The sequence below is a fragment of the Euleptes europaea genome, chromosome 9 (genome assembly GCF_029931775.1).
Source record: "Euleptes europaea isolate rEulEur1 chromosome 9, rEulEur1.hap1, whole genome shotgun sequence".
In the NCBI taxonomy this organism is placed as follows: domain Eukaryota; kingdom Metazoa; phylum Chordata; class Lepidosauria; order Squamata; family Sphaerodactylidae; genus Euleptes; species Euleptes europaea.
Window position 1 is genome coordinate 684,502 of NC_079320.1, and position 24,429 is coordinate 708,930.

General features: G+C 54.0%; 1 protein-coding gene across 1 annotated transcript; it reads left to right on the top strand.

The window, feature by feature from the left end:
• Nucleotides 1-3,041: 3,041 nt before the first annotated feature.
• Nucleotides 3,042-7,437, top strand: LOC130483016 (homeobox protein not2-like). The gene is made up of 3 exons (XM_056855907.1): nucleotides 3,042-3,321; nucleotides 5,498-5,706; nucleotides 7,279-7,437. The coding sequence occupies exons 1-3, from the start codon at nucleotides 3,042-3,044 to the stop codon at nucleotides 7,435-7,437; spliced, it is 648 nt and encodes a 215-aa protein (XP_056711885.1).
• Nucleotides 7,438-24,429: the final 16,992 nt, after the last annotated feature.

Sequence of the window (24,429 nt, forward strand, 5' to 3'; positions counted from 1 at the left end):
AGGACAACCTCCAAACCTCTCCAAGCATCTTCAGGAAACCGGCCCACAGGGGATAAAAGCCCGGGTGGAAACCAAATGTCAGAAATGCAACAGCTCAAGCAAAATAACAGAACATGGAGAAACATCCCAGCCAAGACTCCTCTAGATTGGAGCTGATTTTTCATCTTCAAGCTCTGAAGCGATGCTAAAGAGTACATCTCTGAGCATATGCAGAGTGACTATCCATCATCTCATGGTAAAGGCAACTACATCAGATGATGTAGTTTTTTTAAAGAAAGGGGCTGCTGTTGGAGGCTAATGTGGGGGGAGTCCTCCTGCACAAGACTGTCCCAGGAAGCCAGACCCTGGAACTCCACTCTCTATGTATCAGTTCCATCTGCCCCAGGCTGGGGAAGATGTTTCCTCTGGGCATACAGGGAGTGCTTTTTCTCCGTCTCTGAGCAGTGATTATAACAGGCCTATCTGTTTTGGTGCAGATCTTGTTTCTTATGGCGCCACCCCTAAGCAGAATTACACCATAGGCTTAGAATGGGGTGACTCCGTTTGGGAACCACGCAGTCTTGCCCGCCGGACATAATATACCCACCAAAGAAGGGACTTGCTGGGTTAGACCAAAAGGCCAATTGGTCCAGCGTCCGGTTGCCACCTGTGCCCTCCGCAGCCTCACCAAGGTCGTGGGAAACACCGGCTATTTCTATGGCCAGTCCCTTCACAGAACTTGCCCTTTTTACCCCCGCTGCACGTGGACGGACAGCGTCACAGAACTCTCCACCACCACCGCAGCTCCGAGGTCTCTGCCCGTTCAGACCCCTCCAGCGTATATCTGGAGTGAGAATGTTTCCCCCTAATGTGCTGGAACCTCATTTCCCAGTTTGTGGCCCACCCCCCCCTTTGAGTAACACCTGAGGTCCTGATGGGGGGCACCCTCCGTAGCTGAGCAGCCTCGGAAGTCTTTGGCCAGGGACAATGGTCTTTCCTGCAAATTTGACATAGCTTTCAAATTCTGACCTCTCACCTCCCGTGGATCAGTGCCCTTTTCAGATATGACAGACAAGCATACCAGCAGCCTGCCAGGGACAGCTCTCAGGGTCCTGTGCTCATGGCGACCCTCCCACTGTGCAGACTTCCCACAGCCTGTGAGAGGGGCAACGTGCCAGTTTTGCGCATGCACACACAGTTTCTTTGGACGCCACATAAAACCCTGATTCTTCAGGGTGCTGATTTGCGTGTACTGAAGCTGAAAACCCACATGTTGGCCCTTTCAGACAACACGGTGGTCATGCATATGAGGAGGACGAACACTCAGTTCCCAGCCTCTGGGTATGTGTGGACTAAAATGTCTGAAAACATTCATTCTGCCTCAGTTATCCTTTTTTTTCCAGCAGAGACCGACACTAAGACAGTCTCCGTTTTTCTTTAATGTTTGGTCTTCATTTCAGCTGCTGTCCTCCAGAGCTCTGAACCAGCGCTGCCGCCTGACTTTGGCACTAGGGCTGAGCCCTGGACTATTAAAAAGAAATAAGAACAGTCCTGTTAGTACCTCTGAGCATGTGCAGAGTATCCTTATTTTATTGTGTTTTATGTAGTTTTACACTGGAAAACGCTGCAAGGTTCATGCAGAGAATGCCACAGATAAATCCCACACGTATATTATTTGTTCAAACAAAATTGCTGCAGCTGACCCCCCCCCCCCACTTCCCTCATGGAAGAAGGTCTGACCTGAGGCCCCACACCTCTCTCTTGCAAGCATCGCCCCCCGCTGGTGGAAGGGGTGGTTGCAGTGAACGCATGAAGCGGCATTAATCCATTCCAGGTAGAAAAGGGCCAGAGTCCAGTAGCACCTTAAAGACTAACAAAAATATTTTCTGGTAGGGTATGAGCTTTCGTGAGCCACAGCTCACTTCTTCAGAAAGCTCACACCCTACCAGAAAGTATTTTTGTTGGTCTTTAAGGTGCTACTGGACTCTTGCCCTTTTCTACTACTGCAGACAGACTAACACGGCTACCCACTGTGAATTATCCATCCAGATAAATCACGATGGGCAGCCGCGTTCGCCGGTCACGAGCAGCAGGAAAGAGTTCGAGTCCAGGGGCACCTTAAAGACTCACAGAACTTCTGGCAGGGCAGGAGCTAGCTGCAGCTGAAGAAGGGAGCCGTGTGGCTCAGGAAAGCTCCGACCCTGCCAGCAATTCTGTCCGTCTTTCAGGTGCTCCCGGACTCCGGCTCTTTTCTATTGCTCCATCGGGGTCTCAGGCCAAGAGAGGCTTTTCCCAACCCCTGCTGCCTGGTCCTTTTTGTGTATGCCAAGCAGAGGCTCTGCCACTGAGCCAGGCCCCTCCCATAGGGGATGCATTTGAGGATTTGGTGCCTTAGGGCTCCTTTTGGTTCCACAGCAGCCGACTCCCCGGGTGACCCCTCTGAAATCCATCACTTGTGCACTTGTGACTCTCCACTGGAGCAGAGGGTCTTCGGGCAGGCTCAAAACCACGTTGATGGGGAGGGGGTGACTGCAGAGAAGGGGCACTCACTTTCCTGGCCACTGAAAGAGAGCAAGCCCCCAGGGCTACTCAGGAGTAAGACCGAAATGAGACCCGTCGGAGTCCCCTCATTCTCACTCCTAACCCGGCCTGATTCCTGGCTGTCAGCAGCAGGCCGAGGAGGACGGTCCGGCCTGGGGCGAAAGGGAGGAGGAAAACGGCCCCCTCCCTTCGGTCTCGGCCCCGGCTTGCGGGCAAGGGCGGCGCGCTCCGGCTGCTCCGCAAGGAACGGCCCGGGACCGTCGAGGCCCGGCGCGCGCCTCCTCCTGGCCCTGGAGAGCTCCGCGCCCGGGGGGGGGGGGCTGCGCGCCAGCCTGGCACTTGGCCCCAGCCGCGGCTCCGACTGACCCGCGCTCGCCCGCCCGTTCCCACGAGCGCCAGGTGCCGGGCAGGCGGGGGCGCGATGCTCCCGGGGCTGCTCGGCCGCGCCCTCGCGCCCCGCCCTCCCCGCCCCCTATAAAGGGCGGCGCCGGAGCCCCGGCTGTCTGCCCCACGCCGCCAGGATGCTGCGGAGCCCGACGGCCGCCTGGCGGGACCTCCACGCCCCCCCCACCCGGGAGGCGCCGCCGCCGCCGCCCAAGAGCCGCTTCGACATCGAGTCGCTGCTGGCCAAGCCGGAGCCCGCCCGGCCCCGCAGCCCCCCGCCGCCCGCCGCCTGGCCGGCCCCGCGCCTGGCCTGCGCCCTCGGCCTGCTGCCCCTGCCCGCCCTCTACCTGGCCCGCCCGCCCGCCGCCACCCCCACAGGTGAGCCGCCCCGCCCCGCCTGCCCCTCGCGCCCCGACGGCCTTCGGCGGGTGGACGGGCGGGCTGGGGCGTCGGGCGGGGGGGGGGCTGGCTCTCCTGCGTCCTGCCCCGATTCAGCCCGCGCTTAACCGCGCCCCCCGGGCCCGTCCGCTCCGCCGGGTAAAGGTGATGGACTTCCTAGCCCGTCGGGCCCCCGCCTCGCCTTCGGGCTCCAGTTGGAAGCCTCTCTCTCCCCCCCCCCATTGCTCTGCCGCCAAGGGAAGAGGATGCATTTGGAGGGTGGTCTGAACCCCCCCCCCCCGTTGTTGAGGTGCCGGCCGGGTTGTGCCCTCTTCTTTTCCCTTCCAAAGGAGGCGGGCTGGCTTGCCAAGTCCCAAGGGAGGTGTTGTGTTCCGGGCCCAAGCGAGGGCTTTGAAGGCGTCGTGGACCTGGTCCCCGGGCTGGGGTGGTCCCGAGGTTGGTGCGGCTTTCGTCTCTGAGAAGGCGGCGTCTTCCATCGCTGCCCTTTTCAACCACGCCCCAAGCCCTGGCTCTGCTGCGGGCACCTCCTTGGCGGGGCCGCACCTCACCGATGCCTTTTTGGGGGCCGGAAGGGAAGGTGCTGCTCTGCCAGCCGCCAGGACGCCGCCCGGCAGCGTGCGCTACCCATCCGTCCCCAGGTTGGTGGCAGGGCTCTCCCGAACACCCGGAGCCCCGGCTGGCTGGGCAGTTTAGGACGGAGCCCGGGTGGCCGCCTGGCCCCAAGGCTGGCCTGCAGCCTGCCCCGTTGGAGCTGAGCCCTGCTAGCGGTCCTCCTCCAGGAACGTGACCGCCTGCCGCTTGCTTGCAGGGAAGCAGCCCAAATGCGGGGGCATCGAGGGCCGTGGTGCTTGGATGATGCCCTCCGCTTTCCTTGCTGGTCATGCAAGTTTTTCCGGGAGGGGGAGCAAATTCCAGGTTCAGCTGTTGGTGAACTGGGATTGTGGAAGGGGGTTCTTTGATCTTGGACAGCTAATTAAAACAGGTACAGAAATATTAGATTGTTTGCCTTTCAATAGAGATTGAGAGTTAAGTTTGGCCTTATCTTGCTTTAGAGAAGATAATGAGGACATATCAGATGTAGTCACATATGCAGCAGTGTGATTATCTCGTAACTAGTTAAGTACCAGTCCCTTATCTAGATGATAATCGCATGTTTAAGGTAAGACTGTTATTTTTTTCTATAAAAACGCATTGATGTGATAAGCAAATCAGATTTCTCTACACGAAATTCTCACAAGATATTAGGGGAGATTTCTCTGTTACTATAGAAAAATTCCTAAAAGCAGTTCAGGACAATAACTTCAAAGCTCGTTTGCTTTAAATTTTACTTGCTCTAATATGGTTGAAAAATGTTAGGAGCTTTGGTAAATTTGCCACTTGTTTTTGAGGTAGCTATTGGGTTAATTTTCACATGTTTATATTTTCTAACATCTTTTCTAAGAGAACTATTTATCTTTTTCAATAAAAGATAAAATTCTGTGAAGGTTTTCTGTCTGGTTTGCTGGTCTTAGTTCAAAGAACAGAACTCACAATTAATTCATTTGCACTATCAAAAATAAAAAGTTGAAAGACAACTTTGATCAGACAGGTCCTCAGGCTGAATGGCTTAATTAGGTTAATTATTAGGCAACTACTCAGTCCTGATTCTGTGTTGGGGTGCGGGGGTAAAACCCTTGCAGAGGGTGATGCGGGCCCTGGGAGCCTAGCTGGCCCTCTCTTCTGGTTGGCGTCTGCCAGTTGCCCCACCGCAAATGTTGAGAGTGGGACTGTGGAGCTCAGGGTTTTTAGACTCTGTGGCCGGCTAACAGCACTGTGGGGGCAGGCAGAGCAGGTCCCTCCGGGGACTCAAGCCAGAGCCTTTGGCTGTGCTGCCACATAAAAACTTCCTGTATGGGGAAAGGGAGCAATGCAGGGACTCTTCCTCATGGGCTACATTTCTGTGCACGGCCATGCAGACTTCAGCGTCAGGAAGCATTCAAAGTAACACACACACACACACACCCCGAGCGCATACACACACTCTGGTGGTCAGAAGCAGCACAGCCTTGAAAAGGCACACGGCACAGGGCATCTCCTGGATATTTGCCTCTCCTGGTGCTCAGCCTGGCACTCATGATGACCACTTGGCTGCTTTGGGGTGAGGTCTTCTGGGGCACCACGTCTGATGCTCTTGTCTCCCTCTTTGCAATGCCAGGCCTGGAGCTCTCTACATGTGCAGCAGCCCACGCCCTAAGCACTCCCCTTCCGTGGAGATCTGGGGGTCTCTGCAAGATGAAGAGGGTCCGCACAGTCTTTACTCCGGAGCAGCTGGAGCGGCTGGAGAAGGAGTTCCTCAAGCAGCAGTATATGGTGGGCACGGAGCGTGTGGATCTGGCTGCCACCCTGCACCTCACGGAGACGCAGGTAAGGGGAGCCCCCTGTCATTGGCACAGGAGATCTGTCCCTTTCGAAAACAGAAGCTCCACATTCTAGGAGCCAACTAGAATGGGGGTGTTGCCCCCCCTTGTGTGGTTGTTTTTCATATTACAGCTGTTACAAATCTTGCATGGCTTGCTGAGGGAGAACAATCCAAAAACAGCCATTTGGCATTTATGGAGCATTTTAGAGTGTACAGGCATTGTTGTAATGCTTCCCACTGCCCTTTGAGGTAGGCCGGTGTTGTCTCCGTATTGCATTGCCAGAGAGAGAGAGAGAGGGAGGGAGAGACTTGCCCCCAGCAGGCTCGGTGGCATCCACACATAGATGGCCATGACACTGCCTGTTCAGAAAATGTTCATGCAACCTGCAGCTCACAGCCTCAAACAAGGCAATATCATAAAAACATAATATTAAGAAACGTTTAAGAACCGTGACCACCTCAAGCCAAGAAGAAAGGAGTGGGCATCTTTTAATAAATGTGGAATAAATAAATGAAATGGCACAGCCCCCCAGAGCCACAGCGGTCATTGGCAACTGGCTTGTCTTGTCCATGCCAGGGAAATTCAGTTGCCAGAGACGGCTGTAGTGCAGCGGCCAATGAGGTGCGAAGGAAGCAGAGGAGAGGTTTGACTCTCCCGGATCTCAGCTCTTCCTCCCAGCCGCAGGGCAGCAACCGCTCCCGGGGCTCCATCTTCTCCAGTACTGGCTCAAGGGGTTTGGCTATCTCTTTTCATTTTTCAAAATAAAACAGGCAACTTTCTAGCCTTTATGGCTCGAAAACATGAACACAGCAAATTCCTGCTCCAATCTCATAAGCCCGTTGGGTGGCTGGATAACATTTTGGAACTTTCAACCAGATTAAATTATGCAGAGCAAGAGTTAACCATGTCCACTTGCTCAATTCAGTGGCTTCTCTGGAAGGAACTGAAAAAGACAATAACGGGCACTCTGACAGTTGAGGACATGTAGAATCTGACTGAAGAGGATGCCAGCCGAACTAACCAGCAAGCCATAAAGAGCAAACAAGGCGGATGAGGCGGAATGCAGGTGTTACCAAAATTACTGACGTGTTCTAATACTTTGGATACCTTGTAAGCAAGACTCCCTAATTCTCCTGCACTCACCGAGAAAGAGCACACAGCAAATCAGGAAAAATTGCAACTGTGTCAGCCTGAAGTCCTCTCTCTCTCTGGGACATGAGATTATCACAGGCTCTGGCTAAAGAAAGGAAAATAAATGGGAAACCAGTCAAAGCCAGACTAGGAGGAGCACACTGCTAAAAAGCAATAAGGCAAACCACAAGGGTTTTTAAAAAACTATATAAGTTAACTCATTGCCCCCACTGCCTCCTTTTCACTCGAAGGGGCTACCAGCCTGGTCTTTGGGGGCGTTTGCTGTCGAATCTGGGTTAACAATAAGTAAGAGAGATGAGGTCAGGCCTAGAAGGAACATCCTTCCAGAGCAGAGACTGCAGAGTTCAGAGCAGTCCAGCTGACTCTTAATTCCTGGCCCCCCCAGTGTTGGTTCTCACTGTTGGCAGTTTTACCATCGCTGCAGGTGAAGGTGTGGTTCCAGAACAGAAGAATAAAGTGGAGAAAGCAGAGCTTGGAGCAGAAGGCCGCGAAGCTGTCGCAGTTTGGGGCGTCGCAGCCGACTTCCACTGAGCGGCCTGAGGAACAGGACAGTGAAGGAGACCCCGTGGAAGTTGACGTCTAGGCGCTTTGGGGGCTTTCTTGCCCCATCTGCAGATCTTTTTTGTGTGTGCGCACCTCTGGTTTGCACCTGGCTTCTGGGAGGAAGGAGGAGGACCTGATCTGGTCTGGATGCCTCTGAGGGCTCTGCCTGGCAGAACTGAAGGTGAGCTGTGCCCGCCTGCCATCCAGCACTAGCCAGCCTTTTGTTTGGTCCTGCACTACAGGGGTGGCTGCTGTAACCCAGGCAGCAGGATGGTCCAAGGGCCTGGCTGTGTTGCCTGCGTCCATCGTAGGTAGCCGACCAGGTGGCCTCAGAAAGTTCCTCAGCAGAGCGTGATGGACAGCCGCGCCTATGCCTGCCCCTTGTATCTGGGGGCTGGAGGGGGGGCACTGCTGGTCTTCATAACAAGTCCCACGAAGCTGTCCTTGCTCATGTCCAGTGATAGACCCCTCCTCTTTTGGCTCCATGAATTTGTTGGGTTCTCAGTGAAAGCTGCCTTAGCCAGCGCCTCTCTGTGCTGCGTGTGCCAAGGTGTTGAACACACGAAGCTGCCTTATACTGAATCAGACCCTCCTTGGTCCATCAAAGTCAGTACTATCTACTCAGACTGACAGCGGCTCTCCAGGGTCTCAGGCAGAGGTCTTTCACATCACCTACTTGCCTGGTCCCTTTAACTGGAGATGCTGGGGATTGAACCTGGGGCCTTCTGCATGCCAAGCAGATTCTCTGCCACTGAGCCACAGCCCCTCCCCTTAATTATTGTATTGAACACATGAAGCTGCCTTTACTGAATCAGACCTTTGGTTCACCAAAGTCAGTATTGTCAACTCAGACCAGCAGCAGCTCTCCAGGGTCTCAAGCTGAGGTCTTTCACATCACCTACCTGTCTGGTCCCTTTAACTGGAGTTGCCAGGGACTGAACCGGGGACCTTCTGCATGCCAAGTGGATGCTCTGCCACTGAACTACAGGTTTCATAGGCTGGCTTTCTTTGTGGTTTCTTCAGCCCTGAAAGCACAGGAGAGGTGGAGCTCTGAGCAAGATGAAGGGATGAGCCTCATGGATTAGAAGATGGAACCCAAAATCTTTTAGTGAGATTTTGCAATGGTGAGCTTTTGACATTTGAACCAAGTATTGCAAACTGATGTCTTTGGTACACTCTGAGTGCTGATTGCTAAACATTCTTAACATGTTGCCATGTTAACATTACCTTACAGGATCTGGTTATGTTCTGGTTCATGCTCCTTTCTGCACAACTGGGATTGTTGTAAACTAATCTCAAATGAAGGGGATATTAATGCTGGCTCATTTGAGTAGGAAGGATTTTTGTTCCTGCCACGCTGACCCGCCCCATCAGGTGTGCGTGTGGGGCAGAGAGAGATGCAGAGGTCCTTCTTCGGCGCCATCAACGAGGCCAGCTCAAGGCAGCAGCCGGTCCAGTGTCCCTGGACTGGCCCTCTGGGGGCCCCTTCCTCTGGCCCAGGAGGCCTCTGGGAACCGCCTGTTTTTCCTGCTCTGGCCAGTGATGCTGGGGGCTGGGGGAGGGCGCTGCACAAGCCTCCCAGGGCCACACGCTTCCTGCTTTTATCAGCTCTGGTGTGAACCCCTTTGCAGAGCAGGTGATTTCAATCCTCGACTGCCTTGCCCTGTTATGCTCCTTCCGTCAAGCACTCAGCCAGGGGGAGGATGCCTCCTTTAGCAACTGGGAGGGAAGGGAGGATGCATCTTGCCCCCCAGCTGACAGGAAGCTGTTGCCTGCAGCCTTGGACTGGAGGGAGGGGTGTATTCTGGGCACCATCTTTTCCTCTACCCCACACCCTCAGGAGATCTTGCATGCATTGTCTGCAATTGCATGTGTTTATCTAAGGATTGGGGCCAGGGCTGTTTATATATTGTGCCAAAATCTGAATTGTGCAGAGAAGAAGTAATGTAAGAAGAAATAATGTAAGCAGCAAAATCCCAGGCCCTGATCTGCCTGTGCTGTCTTCTGCCTCTTCACCCCAGGCTGCCAGTCAAGGTGGGACTGGCGTTTCCGGGCCTTCCCTTGCAGCCAGAGCCCAGCTCTTGCATAGTTCCTGCTTGCTTGTGCAAGAAGCCTTCCTGCTGGAGCTCTGCCCTGCCCTTCGTTAGGCACTCGGGCTCTGCTCAGCAGGTGCCTGGATGGGGCGTCCTGCCTCCAGGTGGGATCCCTGCCCCTCGGGCTCTTGTCTGCAGAGGCCTCGCCTCCTTGCCTCTCCTGTGCTGGTGCCCCCTGCAGGTTTTGCATTGGCTGTACAGCCCCAGGGGGGTGGGGTCACAGTATTGAGGGGCTCTTCCTTGGAAACTAACTTCCTCCTAGAACCTGCTGGTCTAGTCAGTGATAACCCTCTGTGTGTGTGTGGGGGGGGGGTGTCAACATGATGTCGGCACAGTGACCTCTCTCTGGCAGGAGTGGGGGGGGGGGCTTGATCTTTGTGCAGACGCAACTGGCCTCCAGAAGAAAGCCAGGGTTGCCACTTTCTCCCCTCTGCTAAACTGCTATGAATGGCACAGTCCTTGGCTCAGAGCCTCAGAGCTCTTCTGAAAACTCAGGTTAACACACTCTTCTCCTCCGGCCTTTTTGCAGAGGGGCTGTTTTTTAATGTGAATTTATACACTACAGTTTGGTTATTGAGATGGTAAATCTGAAATATTTATTTATTTTTCCTCTGACACTTTTGTACCATAATAAAACTGAATTACAGGAAAACACAAGCAATGAGTGAATTCTTGGTGGGGGAGGCTGTGAGGGAGGGTGTGCCAGTCAGACATTTACTCCAGAGTAAGTGAGGCTCCTTAATTTTAAGTAAATGAGTTGGACTTGAAGTCCTTTTGGAACCAACGGAACAACAAGTCAAGGCTGGTGCGAGTTGCAGGGTTTCCGGCAGGACTAGTTGGCACTGGATTAGGCCCTCTTGGAGTCTGCGTGGCTGAAGCATCCTGTGCGGACTGCTGTGTGTGACAGAGCCGGGCCCGAGAGAACACCCGGGTCTCCTCAAGTGCAAACCTTTTCTCTGTGAGGTCGGTTTGCAGTTCAGTTACCACCTGTTTCAGGGACTGGTTGCCACATATGTGTAGTGAGGGGCTCAGTCTGGAGAAGGAGTTCCATAATCGTGGGGCTGCCACTGCAAAGGCCCTCTCTTGTGTACCCCCAAAACAAGCTTCTTTGATTGAAGGGGCAGTCAGGAGGGGCCCCTCCCTCTGACCTTAATTCCTGGGCAGGAACATAAGGGGAGAAGATGGTCCTTCAAATACCCCCTGTGTATATAAATGCAAAGACATAACACACACACACACACACAAATCCATGTATCTGAAGCCATTTTGTCCCATCTGCTCACTTCCTCTTTTGCCTTGGTTGAGCATGTGCTGGGGTGATGCGGCTGCAAAAAAGGCGAATGCGATAGCCAGCTGCATTAAGAGAAGCAATGTTATCCAAATTATGGAAAGGGATGGTTCTGTCTACTCTGTGCTAGTCGGCCTCAGCTGGAGAACGGTGTCCACTTCTGGGTGGTACACTTAGATAAAGGGGGGGTTCAACGGAGTCAAAGGAAGAGATTGTGGGGACGAAGATTGGAAAGTCAGTCTTACAGGGAAAGGTTGCATGAGCTGGGCATATGTTCAGTCTGGAGAAGAGATTGCACTCCTCACATACCTGGAGAGCCTGCGCTAAGAGGGCCTGGCCAGGTCAGATGGGCAGGAGGGGCAGGGAGGTAGATTTCAGCGGAACATGAGAAGACTAGAAAGCTGCTGCCCCTTCCAACCTGGGTCTCCCAGAGCCCTAGTCCATCACTGATCCAGGGATCTTCAGTGTGGCACCCATGGCTGCTGTGGTGGCTCCTGCCCACACCTCTCCCTGCTCTAGGAAAGTGTTTTTAGGGAGTGGGCGGGGCTTCTCATTGGCCCTTGGAGTTCTGATTGCCTGGGCTGATTAAAATAATGTTCTTCTGGCAGCAACTCCCAAATAGTGTTCGTTTATATTCTCTCTCTCTCTCCCCCCCCCTAGTTTATTTTTAAAATTACCCCTCTTCTGACCGGAACTTGGGCTTCCTCTGTATGTGTAGCTCCACCTCCTGCAGCAGCTATTTTGGGGTTGCGCCGCCTGGCCTTGCCCAGAGACTTGTGGGTACAAGGGGGTGGGAACGATGGGAGGCACAGCAGCGGAGAGCACCTGGGCTTGGGCCCCAAGGCACAGAGGCCCCAGGGAAAGCCAAACAGCTGTGTGGACAGATTTCCCTGCAATCTGGATCATGCTGGACTAAAGAACACCAAAAAGCCTGAACCGGGTCTGCTCCAGCACCTTGTTTCTCTCTCTGGCCATCCAGGAAGGGCCTGAGTAGCACATGCCTCTGCTCCATCCTCCCCACAATTAGGGTTGCCACCTCTGGGCTGGGAAATCCCTGGAGATTTGGGGGTGGAACTTGAGGGGCACAGGGTTTGGGGATAGGGTTGCCAACCTCCAGATAATTAGTAAACAAAACATTAGCCTGCTGTATAAAGGTTGTAGAATTAAACCAGCAGTATGGAGCCTTTAAATAGAGAAAATATGCATCAATAGCACATGTAAGATAGAATGATATATTCATATCATATACTTGGGAGCATACATTGTTGCCCCAAAATAAATCACAAAGTTACAGATATGATAAGCCGTTAACATTGACGGTAAACTAAACACTAGAGCACAACATGAAATGACACGCGTTGAATTCCCGCGTATTGAAGTGGCTCTTAATGTTCGTAACTTTGAGGTTCCAATCTTCCCCTGTGTGTTAGGGTGCGGTTCTTGCTTTACAGGGATCCGGTTGTCACCCTGTTTCAGCCTTTGTTTGGCCTTAAAAAATAATAAATACAAAGTTCAAAGGCATTGGCTTATAAGGAAGTTTGCCTTATGCTTTCAACTGTTAAGTATAACAATTTTAAAGTCATTGTTGCGCATTAATGATACATTGTATAACTTAATATAAGTATAAGAAAAACATAAAGGTACAAATATACATTACTTACACGCAACTGTTAAGTAACCTGCTTTCGTGTTGGTTAAGGACTGAAATCCTCACTGAGTTCTTAACTCTTTCCCCTCAAGGCTTGAATGTTGATTGCATGCATCTGGTGAATACTCTTTAAGGTACAACGTCTTTATAGGAAACAAGCCATGTCCAGTGCAGTATTATGGCCATGTGGATATAACCTATTGAAAATATGAATGTACTTAGTCTCCTGGCGTCTCAGTATTGTATCAATATCTACTTTATTGTTGTCACGTTTAACATATCTCCAAATAATAAAGAATGATAAATTTTTCTCCAGGAAGTGTTGTGTAAGAGGTGAATCTAGGACCCGATTCCTGATCCTTGAAAGATGTTCACCAATGCGATATTTTATTGGTCTACTAGTTTTCCCAATGTACCAAAGTTGACAGCTACATTTAATGGAAAATATCAATGATTTTGAATCACAATTATTAAAGCTGTTAATGAAAAATTTCTGTCCAGACATGGGATTGGTGATTTCTCGGACAGGTAACATATATTTACGAAATTGACAGGTCCCACATTTAAAATTTCCATTTGGTAAGGTAGACCTTGGTCTAATTTGGGTATTCCTATGTACCACAATATCTCTGATAGATCTGGTGCGTCTATATGCAATGCGAGGAGGTTTAGTGCAACCAGGTATCTGTTGCACTAGGTGCCAATGTTTGTATAAAATATTTCTGACCATAGGGGAAAGAGACGTGTATTGTAACATGCAGGTCAATTGGGAGGTGGATGTCTTAGAGTCTTGTCTTAATAATTCTGCCCTTGTTATAGATTGTGTTCTTTGCATAGCTGACAGTATAACCTTGTTAGGATAATTTCTCTGTTGTAGGGTAAGTCTTTTTTAAGTTGATGAGCTGAATTATTGAAATCAGAGGTTTCAGTTGCATTTCTTTTAAGCCTAAGCAGCTGACTATATGGGAGGTTATTTCTCAGGTGTAAAGGGTGAAATTCTCCTATCTTACATGTGCTATTGATGCATATTTTCTCTATTTAAAGGCTCCATACTGCTGGTTTAATTCTACAACCTCCAGATAATAGCAGAAGATCTCCTGCCATTACAACTGATCTCCAGCCGATAGACATCAGTTCACCTGGAGAAAATGGCAGCTTTGGCCATTAGACTCTATGGCATTGAAGTCCCTCCCCTCCCTAAACTCCATCCTCCTCAGGCTCTGCCCCAAAAACCTCCCGCCAGTTGTGAAGAGGGATCTGGCAACCCTATTTGGGGAAGGACCTCAGCAGGGCATGATGCAGTAGTCTGCTCCCCAAAGCAGCCATTTTCTCCAGGGGGGTGGAGCTCTGCAGCCTGGAGGCCAGTTGTAATTTCGGGAGATCTCCAGGCCTTACCTGGAGGTTGGCAAAGCTACACATAAGCACTGTACAGAGGTGCACTGCCTCTAAACATGGAGGTTTCTCACTGTCCAGCCCCGGAGGGTGCAGCAGTCGAGTAGTACCTCAGAGACCAACAAGATTTTGGGGGTGTCAGCTTTCCAGAGTCACAGCTCCCTTTGTCAGGTAGCCATGGAGGCACCCCCCACCCCCAGTACCCTTGGAAAGCCACCTCCAGCTGGGGTCAAGGAGGGCTGCTTCCATGTTTATTCCCCCAGAAGCATATGAGGGGGGAGCTGTTCGTAAGCAATGGCTGCTCAAGCTTACTGGGTCACTGAACTGTGTTTGAGGCTTTTGTGCAAAACCTGACTTGGCTGCATGGCTGCAATGATCGGCTTCCGTGTCGTGCCGTGGCCAGTGGAGGGCTCTGCTTCCCCACTAATGCCTCGCAATGGGAAGCGGCTGGCAGAGGCCTGGCTGCCCAGCGGGACCGGGCACTTCTCCTCAGGGTGGCTGCCGCCAGAGGCACAGAGGAGGAGCAGATGCCGCCTGCTCTTGGGCCCCTGCCCAGGGGTGCCTCTGCCCTAGGGCTGCCAGGTCCCTCTTCGCCATCGGCAGGAGGTTTTTGGGGCGGAGCCTGAGGGCGGGGTTTGGGGAGGGGAGGGACTTCAATGCCATACAGTCCAATTGCCAAAGCGGCCACTTTCTCCAGGTGAACTGATCTCTGTCGGCTGGAGATCTGTTGTATTAGAAGAACTCCTGCCACCACCTGGCAGTTGGCAACCCTACTCTGCCTTTGCCTTGGGTAACAGTGGGCTGGAGGGCTAGCCAGTCTCAGTCCGAAAGGGCAGGGCACCGGAGTCTGGACCTAGGAGAAGGGAACCGCTGTGTCCGAGTATCCGGAAGCTGCCTCTGGCTTGCAGCTGGCTGGGGGAACCAGGCTCCGGCCCCCTTGCATAAGTGGTCCCTTCTCAGCCTGCCGTGCCCCAAGAGGTTGTTCCACAATAAGATAGCAACAACACCGACTGGGACACTCGACCGAGCATTACAGGCGAGGTGGGTTGTGCTCACTCACAAAGCTGCTGCCTTGAGCCGGGTTGTAGGGCCGCCAGCTCTGCATCGAGAGATTCCTGGCGATTTGGGGTGGGGGTGGTGGTGGAGCCTGGGCAAGGTATGGTTGGCAACTCTAGCTGGATGGCAAACCGGAGTGGGCTTTTCAGGCAGAGGCTGGGAAATGCAACTCAAGCAGCAGCCCCAAGTGGTGCAGACTTCTCAGCTGGCCGCTGCCCTGGGGGACGGCAGGCAGGATGGAGCCCTGCAGAGGCCACAAGTCCTGGGCCCAATCAGCAGCCAGGGCAAAACACACCCCACGGGCACCGGCTCCTCCACCACCACGGCCCGTGCCACTCGAGGCCCAGGCTGAATCCATCCCCATCAGCTTCGTGGCTGGCTGGGCTGAGGGTCTCCTCTCCTTCTCTTGCTCCTGGGTCACCCCTGCTTTGTGAGAACCACTCGATGGGGGAGGGAGGACTAGTTCCACCCACTCTTCCAGCCACTGCCTGGGACTGTTTGAAGCCCCGTGGCCCCACCGGCTCAGCTGCAGTATCAGGAGTTCCTCATGGGGCCGGTGCCATTTGGGGGCTTCTTTGCTCTCAGGAAGATTGTTTCAGAGGGGAGCCCCCTTGGTCTGCGGTAGAACAGCGAGACTCAAGACTGCCAGCACCTGAGAGACCAGCCGGAGTTTCGGGATGGAGGTGGGTCTCAAAGGTACTCCGGGAGGTGACTCTTGCTTTGCTCCCAGGGTCTCCTTTCCGCACTTCTTTTGACGCACCCCCAGCAATTTGGGTAGGGTTGCCAGGTCCCTCTTCGCCACTGGCAGGAGGTTTTTGGGGCAGAGCCTGAGAAGGGCGGGGTTTGAGGAGGGAAGGGACTTGAATGCCATGGAGTCCAATTGCCAAAGCGGCCATTTTCTCCAGGGGAATGGATCTCTGTTGGCTGGAGATCAGTTGTAATAGCAGGAGATTTACCACTTAGCACCTGTAGGTTGGCAACCCTAAGTTTGGGGCCAGCAGCCCTGACTGGGGATGGCAACAGGGGCGGTGCGAAGCGTCCCAACGTTTTTTCTGAAGGGGGGCGCAGTCCTAGTCCTCCCTTGCCCTGAACAGGACCTCCTTCGCCGGGCGGCAGAGCCCTTTGCACCTCGTCCGGGGCCTCCCAGCCTGGTGCCCTTTCTGCCTCCCCCCCACCCTCTGGGTGGCTCCTGTGACGCCAGCTGGGCCAGTCGGGCCGTGGAGCAGAAGGCGGTGGGCCCATCTGCCCGGCCGAGGGTGTCATTGCCAAGCGCAGAGCGGAGCCACCAGCGGAATCGAGAGCGGGGGATTTCTGCCCTTGTTTGTCAACAGGCGCCCCCTCCACTCCGCAGCCCCTCTAAGCTTTGCTACAATTGCCGCTTGCTGTGCAAACAGATTTGGGGGCCGTGTGGTGGCGCCTGCATCCGAAAGAGGTCATTGGGAGCCGCCCGGTGGAATGCTGGGTAATCTAGCGAGTGAATCTGCGCATCACTAACGCCGGATGGAGGCGATTTGCAGAGGAATTGCCCCGCAAGGCCCCCTAATCCTGGCCACCAAATGGGCTTCCGAACTCTCTATATTATTCCAGCATTATTATCTATTGATTGACTTTTAGAAAGGGTAATAATGTAAACAGAATTATGCTTGGGTGGATTGCCTGGCTGGGAGCCCTGCTGCAAAGGGCCGCGTCCCTTTTTAGCATCCACTGAGACAACTGCTGGGAAGCAGCCAAAGGGGCAGCGCCCCACCCCCACCCCCACGATGGGGGCAGAGCTGTGGTTCCCTGGGAGAGAAGGCAGCAACATGGATGTGTGTTTGCGGGGGGCAGGGAATTCAGGTACTTAGAACAAGCCCTTCCCCACCCAGGCTAAACAGGGCTGGATGCAACCCAGAGGTGTTTGCAGCAGTTCTGGGGCTCCTTGAAGACCAACTCCGGCAGCCACCAGCTCAGTTTGGAGGCCTGCTCCACGTGCGCACGCAGAGCACATTTCTGCCCCTTGAATGTGGTATGCTGGCCCTTTCAGAGGCTGAATGTGCATGGGGGGGGGAGGCAAGACGCTTCTCCCTCCCTTGCCTCCAGCCCTCCTCATCAGAGCCTTTTGCATGCGTGCTCAGAGGCATGGGGGCAGAGATGGGGGGCAGGTCCCGACACACACACACCTTCAGCTCCCCCGGTGCTGAAGGGCTCTGGAAGGGCCCAGGCGTGGCAGCCCAAAGTCTGATCAGACTCCATTTTTAAAAATCATTGAATGTCATGATGGGAGCGAAGACAAAAGGTTCCTCTGGCCCACTGGGTCTTCTAAGTAGTCAAGGTATTTTATTCTGCACCTGTGAGAGCATGCCGCATCTCCCCGAGAAGGCATTCCTGGCCCTTGCACGGATCTTGATTGAAAAAGGCCACTACCAGAAACACAGAATCATGGAGTTGGAAGGTACCACCAGGGTCATCTAGTCCAACGCCCTGCACAATGCGGGAATTTCACAACTACCTCCCCCCCAAACCCCCAGTGACCCCCCCCCCACTCCATGTCCAGAAGATGGCCAAGTTGCCTTCCCTCTCACTTTGTAGGTGTCCCTTGCTCAAGAGCGCTGGCAAACCACCGCTGTTAGTCTCTTGCCTGGAAAACCCCAGCAGGGGTCACCATAAGTTGGCGGCGACTTGACGGCACTTTACACACACACTTGCCCAAGAGAGTGACCTAACCCCTCCTCCTGTTCCAACAGGCTCGGCTTTTCTGCTGAAACACTTCCTTAAACTTTGGGGGGAGGGACTTAAAATGGCCACTCAGTCCCTGCTTCAGCTAATAGACAGGAGCCCTTTTTTCTCCTGTCACATCCACACAACCTCCCAGTCCAGTTGAGCAACCCTCCCCCCATCCTCATCCTCATCCTCAGCACACTTCCCCCCTGACCAGCTTTTCTCTGACCTTTTTGCGAAGTCCAAGCGTGTTGGCAGGGCATCTGGGTAGGAAGGTGCCCATTTTCAAAGGACCTGCCCACTCTGGCACCATTTTCTGCCTGGCTTCTTCTGCACCCTGCAATGGGGCATCCCAGAGGCCCTTCATAGTCACACAACCCCTGGGCCTGTATAAAGGAATTCTCCAGATTGTGGCCAGCAGGAACGCTGGACCAGGCTCCGTCCCTGCCTTGGCCCCAGGATGCCCCCAGCCACAGGGTAATGGTGCTACTGCCCAACCCTCCACCCTCAAACGGGGGGCAGGGGGCATTGCATATGCCAGCCCCCCTCAGGCCAGGATCTCCACACCCGGCTTGACCCAGCCTCCCCCAATGGAGCCCTTTGGAATTTGGCTGGCCGGCAACAAGGGCTTCACTGGTGATCTTTTTATGAGCCACAAAATGATGGTTCGTGAAGGACTAATCAGCGATTGAGAAGGAAAGGAGTCGCTGTATCTTCGGAGGTCAGAAGCCGGGCTCCTCGGAAGGAGAGGCGGAGCAGGAATGCCCCCCCCACCAGCTGACATAAAGATAATAAAAATATTTCCCCCATTTCCTTTTTGTGAGATTAATGATAAACTGTCCATCCCCTAAAAGAAGCTGATAAGGCTTCTAATTTTACTTCAAGGCTCGGAAATGCCATTTCTACGCAAAGCAGGGGCACCGAGGCGCCGTCTCCGCTGCCGAGCGGGGCGCTTTTTCCCAGGCGAGACTTTGATAGAATTTTTATTATTATTATTATTTTGTTTTAAACTGGAAATGCCCCCGGAGCTACTGGCGACACGCAAAGCAGCACAATCATATTTTAGTCAAACGAGGCAGAATGGCGCTTGCAGCCAACTTTCAAATTAGCATTTTGAGGGCAAATATTGCAGCCAATTTGAGATAATGAGGCCTGATTATTCAATCCAATGAATGTTAAATAGGGAAGGAGGGGCCCTGCCGCCTTATCTGGCCTGCCTTCGATTGAGTTGCTTTTATTTTTAATCGGTTCACATTTGAACTCGCTGTTTGTTCCCAACGCCCCCTGGCCCCCGCCTGGTCCTTTTGTCAGTGGAAGAAGCGGCTGGGCTCCTTGGGCACGGGGCGGGTGTTTTGCATGGGGAAATTACCGCCGAAAGAGCCTCCTGGCAGGGACAGAGATTGTGCCCCCCAGGACTCCCTGGCAGCCCAATCACAGCTCAGGCAGAGATGACTTTCCAGCGATAGCGTCTCCCCACGGCCTGGCGGCGGGAGAGGAATGAGGGGCTCCCCTTGCCACATTCGCCTTCCCTGCAATGCGGGCCTGTCTTCCCCCCAACTCCTGCATTCGGAAGTGAAACACACCACCATGCAGGCGTGTGCACGTGCGCACCCCCGAAATGCGAGCGACTCCTCAGTGTGACTCCTTTTGGCTTTTGCAGACCTCTGCCCACAACAGCACAAGGGGCTACTGCAACATGAGGGACTGGGCAAAATAACAGCAGGCTCTCACCCTAAGGCAAACCGCCAGCCTTGGCTATGGGGCAGGAAGACTAGGAGAGATGCTTGGACAGAGAAGCAGCCTCGGTGTCCCAATACAATAAGCTCCTGCCAGGGTTCCTCAGCACAAGATGGGGGAAAGACGGCGTCCTGTCTTGGGTCAATAGAATGGCGCCTGTGCTTTTTTGAGTGCCTGGATTGGCACAGTGAGGGTATTTAAAATTTCTGTGGCATCAGAGGGCATTTTCCAGTGCTGGGGAGGGGCCATGCACCCACTTGGCATGTGGAAAGTTGCCGTCTGCAACCGTCCGTCTGCAGCGTGGCCCAGCTGTTGAGGATGATCTCTGGTCGCAGGACTTGCTCTGCTCTGGGCTCTGCAGAGCTGCTGTCAATCAGACACTGCTGAGTTAGGGGGACCAAGGACCCCTCCTGGGTGGAAGGCAGCAGAGGGTGTCTGCCTGGGCCCCTCTGGAAGGCATTTCCCACTGGCCAAACAGGCTCAGGGGGAGAGAAGCTGCTCCTCTGGCCCAGGATCCAGTGCCTCTTGAAAGGCAGAAGGGGTTGAAGACCCTTCCCAGTGACCCATGGCTGAGCCCAGCACACAGCTGCAATCCGCCCTTCCCCAGGACCCCCTATTCAGGCCATGAAAGGGGGAAATGCTTCATTTTGGAAATGGCATCAATGGGCCACCTGATGGCAAGGGGCTCACCACGTGGTGCCCAGGTCCTGCCCACTGTTGTGCCCATGTATAAGGGCTAATATAACATGGGCACAACACCATGACCCTCCCCGATCTCCACACTCGGGCTCTGCATCATGGGGTTTAACTGCAAACCTCCCACTCCCTCCCATCAGACCATTGCCTAAAGACCCACAGGTAGCCCTGGTAGGGTTGCCTGCTCCAGGCTGGGAAATACCTGCAGATTTTGGGGGTGGAGCCAGAAGAGGGCGGGGTTTGAGGATGGGAGGTGTAATGTATGTATATAGTTAGGCGACAGGCAGGGGGAAACTTAGGAGCTTGAGTCCTGGACGAAGGATCCTGTCCTGCATGCGCCATTGGTCCAAACCGGCTCGTGCCATTGGCCCTAAGCCGGCACGCTCCATTGGTAACCCGGGGTTGTTTCCCCCTATCACGGATCAGGGGGGGAGTTGCGCAGGCCGGCCAAGGGAGCATATAAGCAGGGCCGTTTGCACTGTGTTCTCCAGTTCTGTTCTGTTCTTCAATAAACGCATTGTTGTTGGAACTCCATCTCGACCTCCTGTGTCCTCCCCACGCGGACATAACATTGGCAACGAAGGCTGTTAGGCAGTCCAGCTTGCTGCCGAAATCACTCTCACTGAAATCGCCTGTCACAGGCTTTGACATATAGAGCACATGAACATGGTATTGGTGTTGTACATATGTAGAATTATTCAGAATATAGCACAACATACAGAAAATATATTTCCTTTTAAAATACTTAAATGTATTTCCTTTTAAAAGGAAGAAGAATACTCTTATGCAAAAGGCTTTCTGTCTCTTACATTTACATTTCACTGTTCACATTCTTACAGACACCTTAATAAGTTCAAATAACTTATCAAGTAACATTCACTGCCTACTGGAGACTTCCAGTCTATCATTACCAATGGCCTACTGGAGAAATTCCAGCTTGGACATCAGAATCAGTACTGGCTACTGGAATATCCATTAATAGCATACTGCTAGAATTCCAGCAGGATCACAGATGTTAAATGTTATGACATCATAGACAGGTGTACAACTGCACTGTCCAAATTATACAAATATTGTAATGTGAACTATATTATGTTTTATGATTTACATATGGATACTAGGCTCCTAGAAATTAATGTATAGGCTCAGATGAAAGCAATTTTTCTATAGATGAGAATGATACTAAATATGAATATATAGAGTAATGATAAAGCTTAAAACTGATTGTTTATAGTTAGCAATACAGTCTCCTGCCTTGAGAAATTCCAGCATGTTTAGGGAATAGGTGACTTGAAATACTGAAGACTGCTTAAAATAGAGCAGTAATGCACAGCCTCAAGGTAATTGAAATAGTATAAATATAGACCCAGAAAGACTGGTACTTCAGACTTCTCTCTTAGAGAGTCTCAGAAAAGGCTGATTGGTATGTATGGCAGTCAAGGAGGCCCCGGCGGCCAACTCCACCGCCAGGAGCAACCGTACCCAGGACCGTGGCGCCACCGCGCCACTTCGCAAAGCTACCCCCGTCCATTTTGAGGACGCCTGCGACTCTGACTCTGCGGATGAGATGCACAAGATATCCGCCAGACCGCACCAGTCTCAGGGCCCCATGGCTCGACCGTGCGCCAACTGCGGCGACCAGCACAACTGCCGTTCCTGCCGTTTTTGCGACGCCAAGTGCCGGGCTTGCGGCCGGGTTGGCCACATCGCGAAGGTCTGCCGCTCCATGCAGAAGGGCCATCCGGCAGGCCGAACCAGGAAAGACAGCATCGCTCAGCCCGTCCATGACATCGCCGATGATTAGTCCCGCCTCCTACCGCTACCGCCTCACTCCAAGCTGCACAGCATCCACGTGCATCAGGTCCACGGCGTGGAGAAAGTTTCAATCTCCATACGGATCGAGGGCGCCCTCTGTGACATGGAGGTCGACTCAGGCTCGGCCCTCTCCGTGGTTTCTTGGGACACTTTCCGCGCCCTGGAGCGCCACACTGCCTTGCCCAAACTGCAACCAACCGGCGTCCTGATCTCCGACTACCAGCGTCGTCAGGTGCCGGTCTGGGGTGTCGCCTACGTAAACGTCCAGTTCAAGCATCGCTCCAGCCGCCTCCGCCTCATCGTGGTCGATGGGCCCCGCGCCAGCCTCCTGGGCCTTGAGTGGTTCCAGGCCCTTGGGCTCCACATTGGGGGCATTCACCACATCTCCCAGTCCACCCTTGACTCCATCTGGTCCGAGTTTGAGGACGTCTGGAATGGCCCTCTCGGCTGCTACAAGGGGCCGCCTGTTCGCCTGCATGTCGACCCCACCGCCTCCCCCATCCGCCTCAAGCCATGCTGGGTCCCCTTTGCACTCAAGGACCGGATCGACGCTGAGCTCAACCATCTCGTTGCCCAGGGCGTCCTGGTGCCGGTGCCCAACACCAAGTGGGAGACCCTGATAGTGACGCCGTTGAAGGCGAACGACGACGTCCGCATCTGTGCAGATTACAAATGCATGGTGAACAAGGCTCTCCAAAGCCATGCGTACCCGGTGCCAGTGGTCAGTCACCTCCTGGCTTCCCTCACCGGGGGCCGGGTCTTCGCAAAACTCAACCTGGCCCAGGTGTACCAGCAGCTGCCTGTGGACTCTGAGTCGGCCGAGGCGCAGACGATCGTCACCCACCGGGGTGCCTTCCAAGTGACTCGCCTGCAGTTCGGGGTCAGCACGGCCCCGGGCATCTTCCAGAACCTTATGGAGGACCTCCTCAAGGGCTTGCCGGGCGTCGTCCCGTACTTTGACGACATCTTGGTCGCCACCGGCTCTGAAGACGAGCTCCTGCAGCGGGTCTGCTGGGTTCTCAGCTGCTTCTGGGATGCCGGGCTGATGGTCAAGCGGGAGAAGTGCCAGCTGGGCCTGCTGCAGGTGGAGTTTCTGGGCTACCTGATCGACGCAGACGGCATTTACCCCACGCCCGACAAGGTCAAGGCCATCCACTGCGCCCCGCCGCCCCGTTGCAAGCAAGAACTCCAGTCATTCCTGGGGCTCCTCAACTTCTACCACGCCTTCCTGCCCAACAAGGCGTCGGTAGCAGAGCCACTTCACCGCCTGCTGGACAAAGCCACCCTGTGGTCCTGGGGCACGATGCAGCAATGGGCGTTCGAGGCCACCAAGGGTCTCCTCTCCTCTGCAAGTCTTCTTGTACACTTCAATGAGCGCCTGCCGGTGGTATTGACTTGTGATGCCTCACCCTACGGCATCGGCGCTGTCCTGAATCACCTGTTGCCAAGCGGTCGGGAGGCCCCAATCGCCTTTTACTCCCGGACCCTTTCCACGGCAGAGCGCAACTACGCCCAGATTGACCGGGAGGCCCTCGCCGTCCTGGCAGGTGTAAAGAAGTTCCACGACCACCTGTATGGTCGTCCCTTCACCATCATCACGGACCACAAGCCGCTGCTGGGTCTGTTCTTGCCGGATCGCCAGACGCTGAAGATCCTGTTCCCCCACATGCTCTGGTGGTCGATTTTCCTGAACGCCTACGAGTTCAGGCTGCTGCATCGCCCAGGGAACAGCATCGCGAAAGCGGACGCCCTCAGCCACCTGCCGCTCGAGGACACCGATCCGAACCCATCCCCAGCCTACGATGTCATGCTGCTGGAGACCCTACCGGAGCCGCCCCTCCATGCCTCGGACATTGCCGCCCACATTGCTAAGGACCGCACCCTCGCCCGCATTCTCAACTGGGTGGGGAAGGGGTGGCTGGCCGCCAGGCAGAACAGCAAGTTCCAGACGTTCGCCGCATGTCAGCACGAGCTTTCGCTCAATAAGGGGTGCTTGCTCTGGGGGAACCGCGTGGTGGTTCCGGCGAAGCTGCGCACAAAGGTCCTGGAGGCTCTACATGCCTGCCACCTGGGAATTGTGCGCATGAAGGCCCTGGCATGAAGCTATGTATGGTGGCCGGGCATCAACACAGCCATCGAGGAGTGGGTGAGCCATTGCTGGCCATGTCAAGAGTCGCAACCTGAGATGCCGCGAGCCCCGACCCACCACTGGGAGTCCACACACACACCCTGGTCCTGCATCCACATTGACTTCGCAGGGCCTTTTCAGGGTAAGACTTTCCTCATCGTCGTGGACTCCTACTCTAAGTGGCTGGAAGTGGCCGACATCGGATCCATGACATCGCGTGTTGTCATCCGGGAGCTGCGCAAGGTTTTTGCCACCCATGGCTTGCCGGACACCGTGGTCTCCGACAACGGGGCCCAATTCACGTCCTCAGAGTTTAAGGAGTTCCTGGACAAAAACTTAATCCGCCACACAACCTCGGCTCCGTTCCACCCCGCCACCAACGGTCAGGCGGAGAGAATGGTCCGGACGACCAAAGAGGCATTATGGCGCATCGATCGCCATGATTGGGACCGGGGGCTAGCGGAATTCCTCCTTATCCAGCA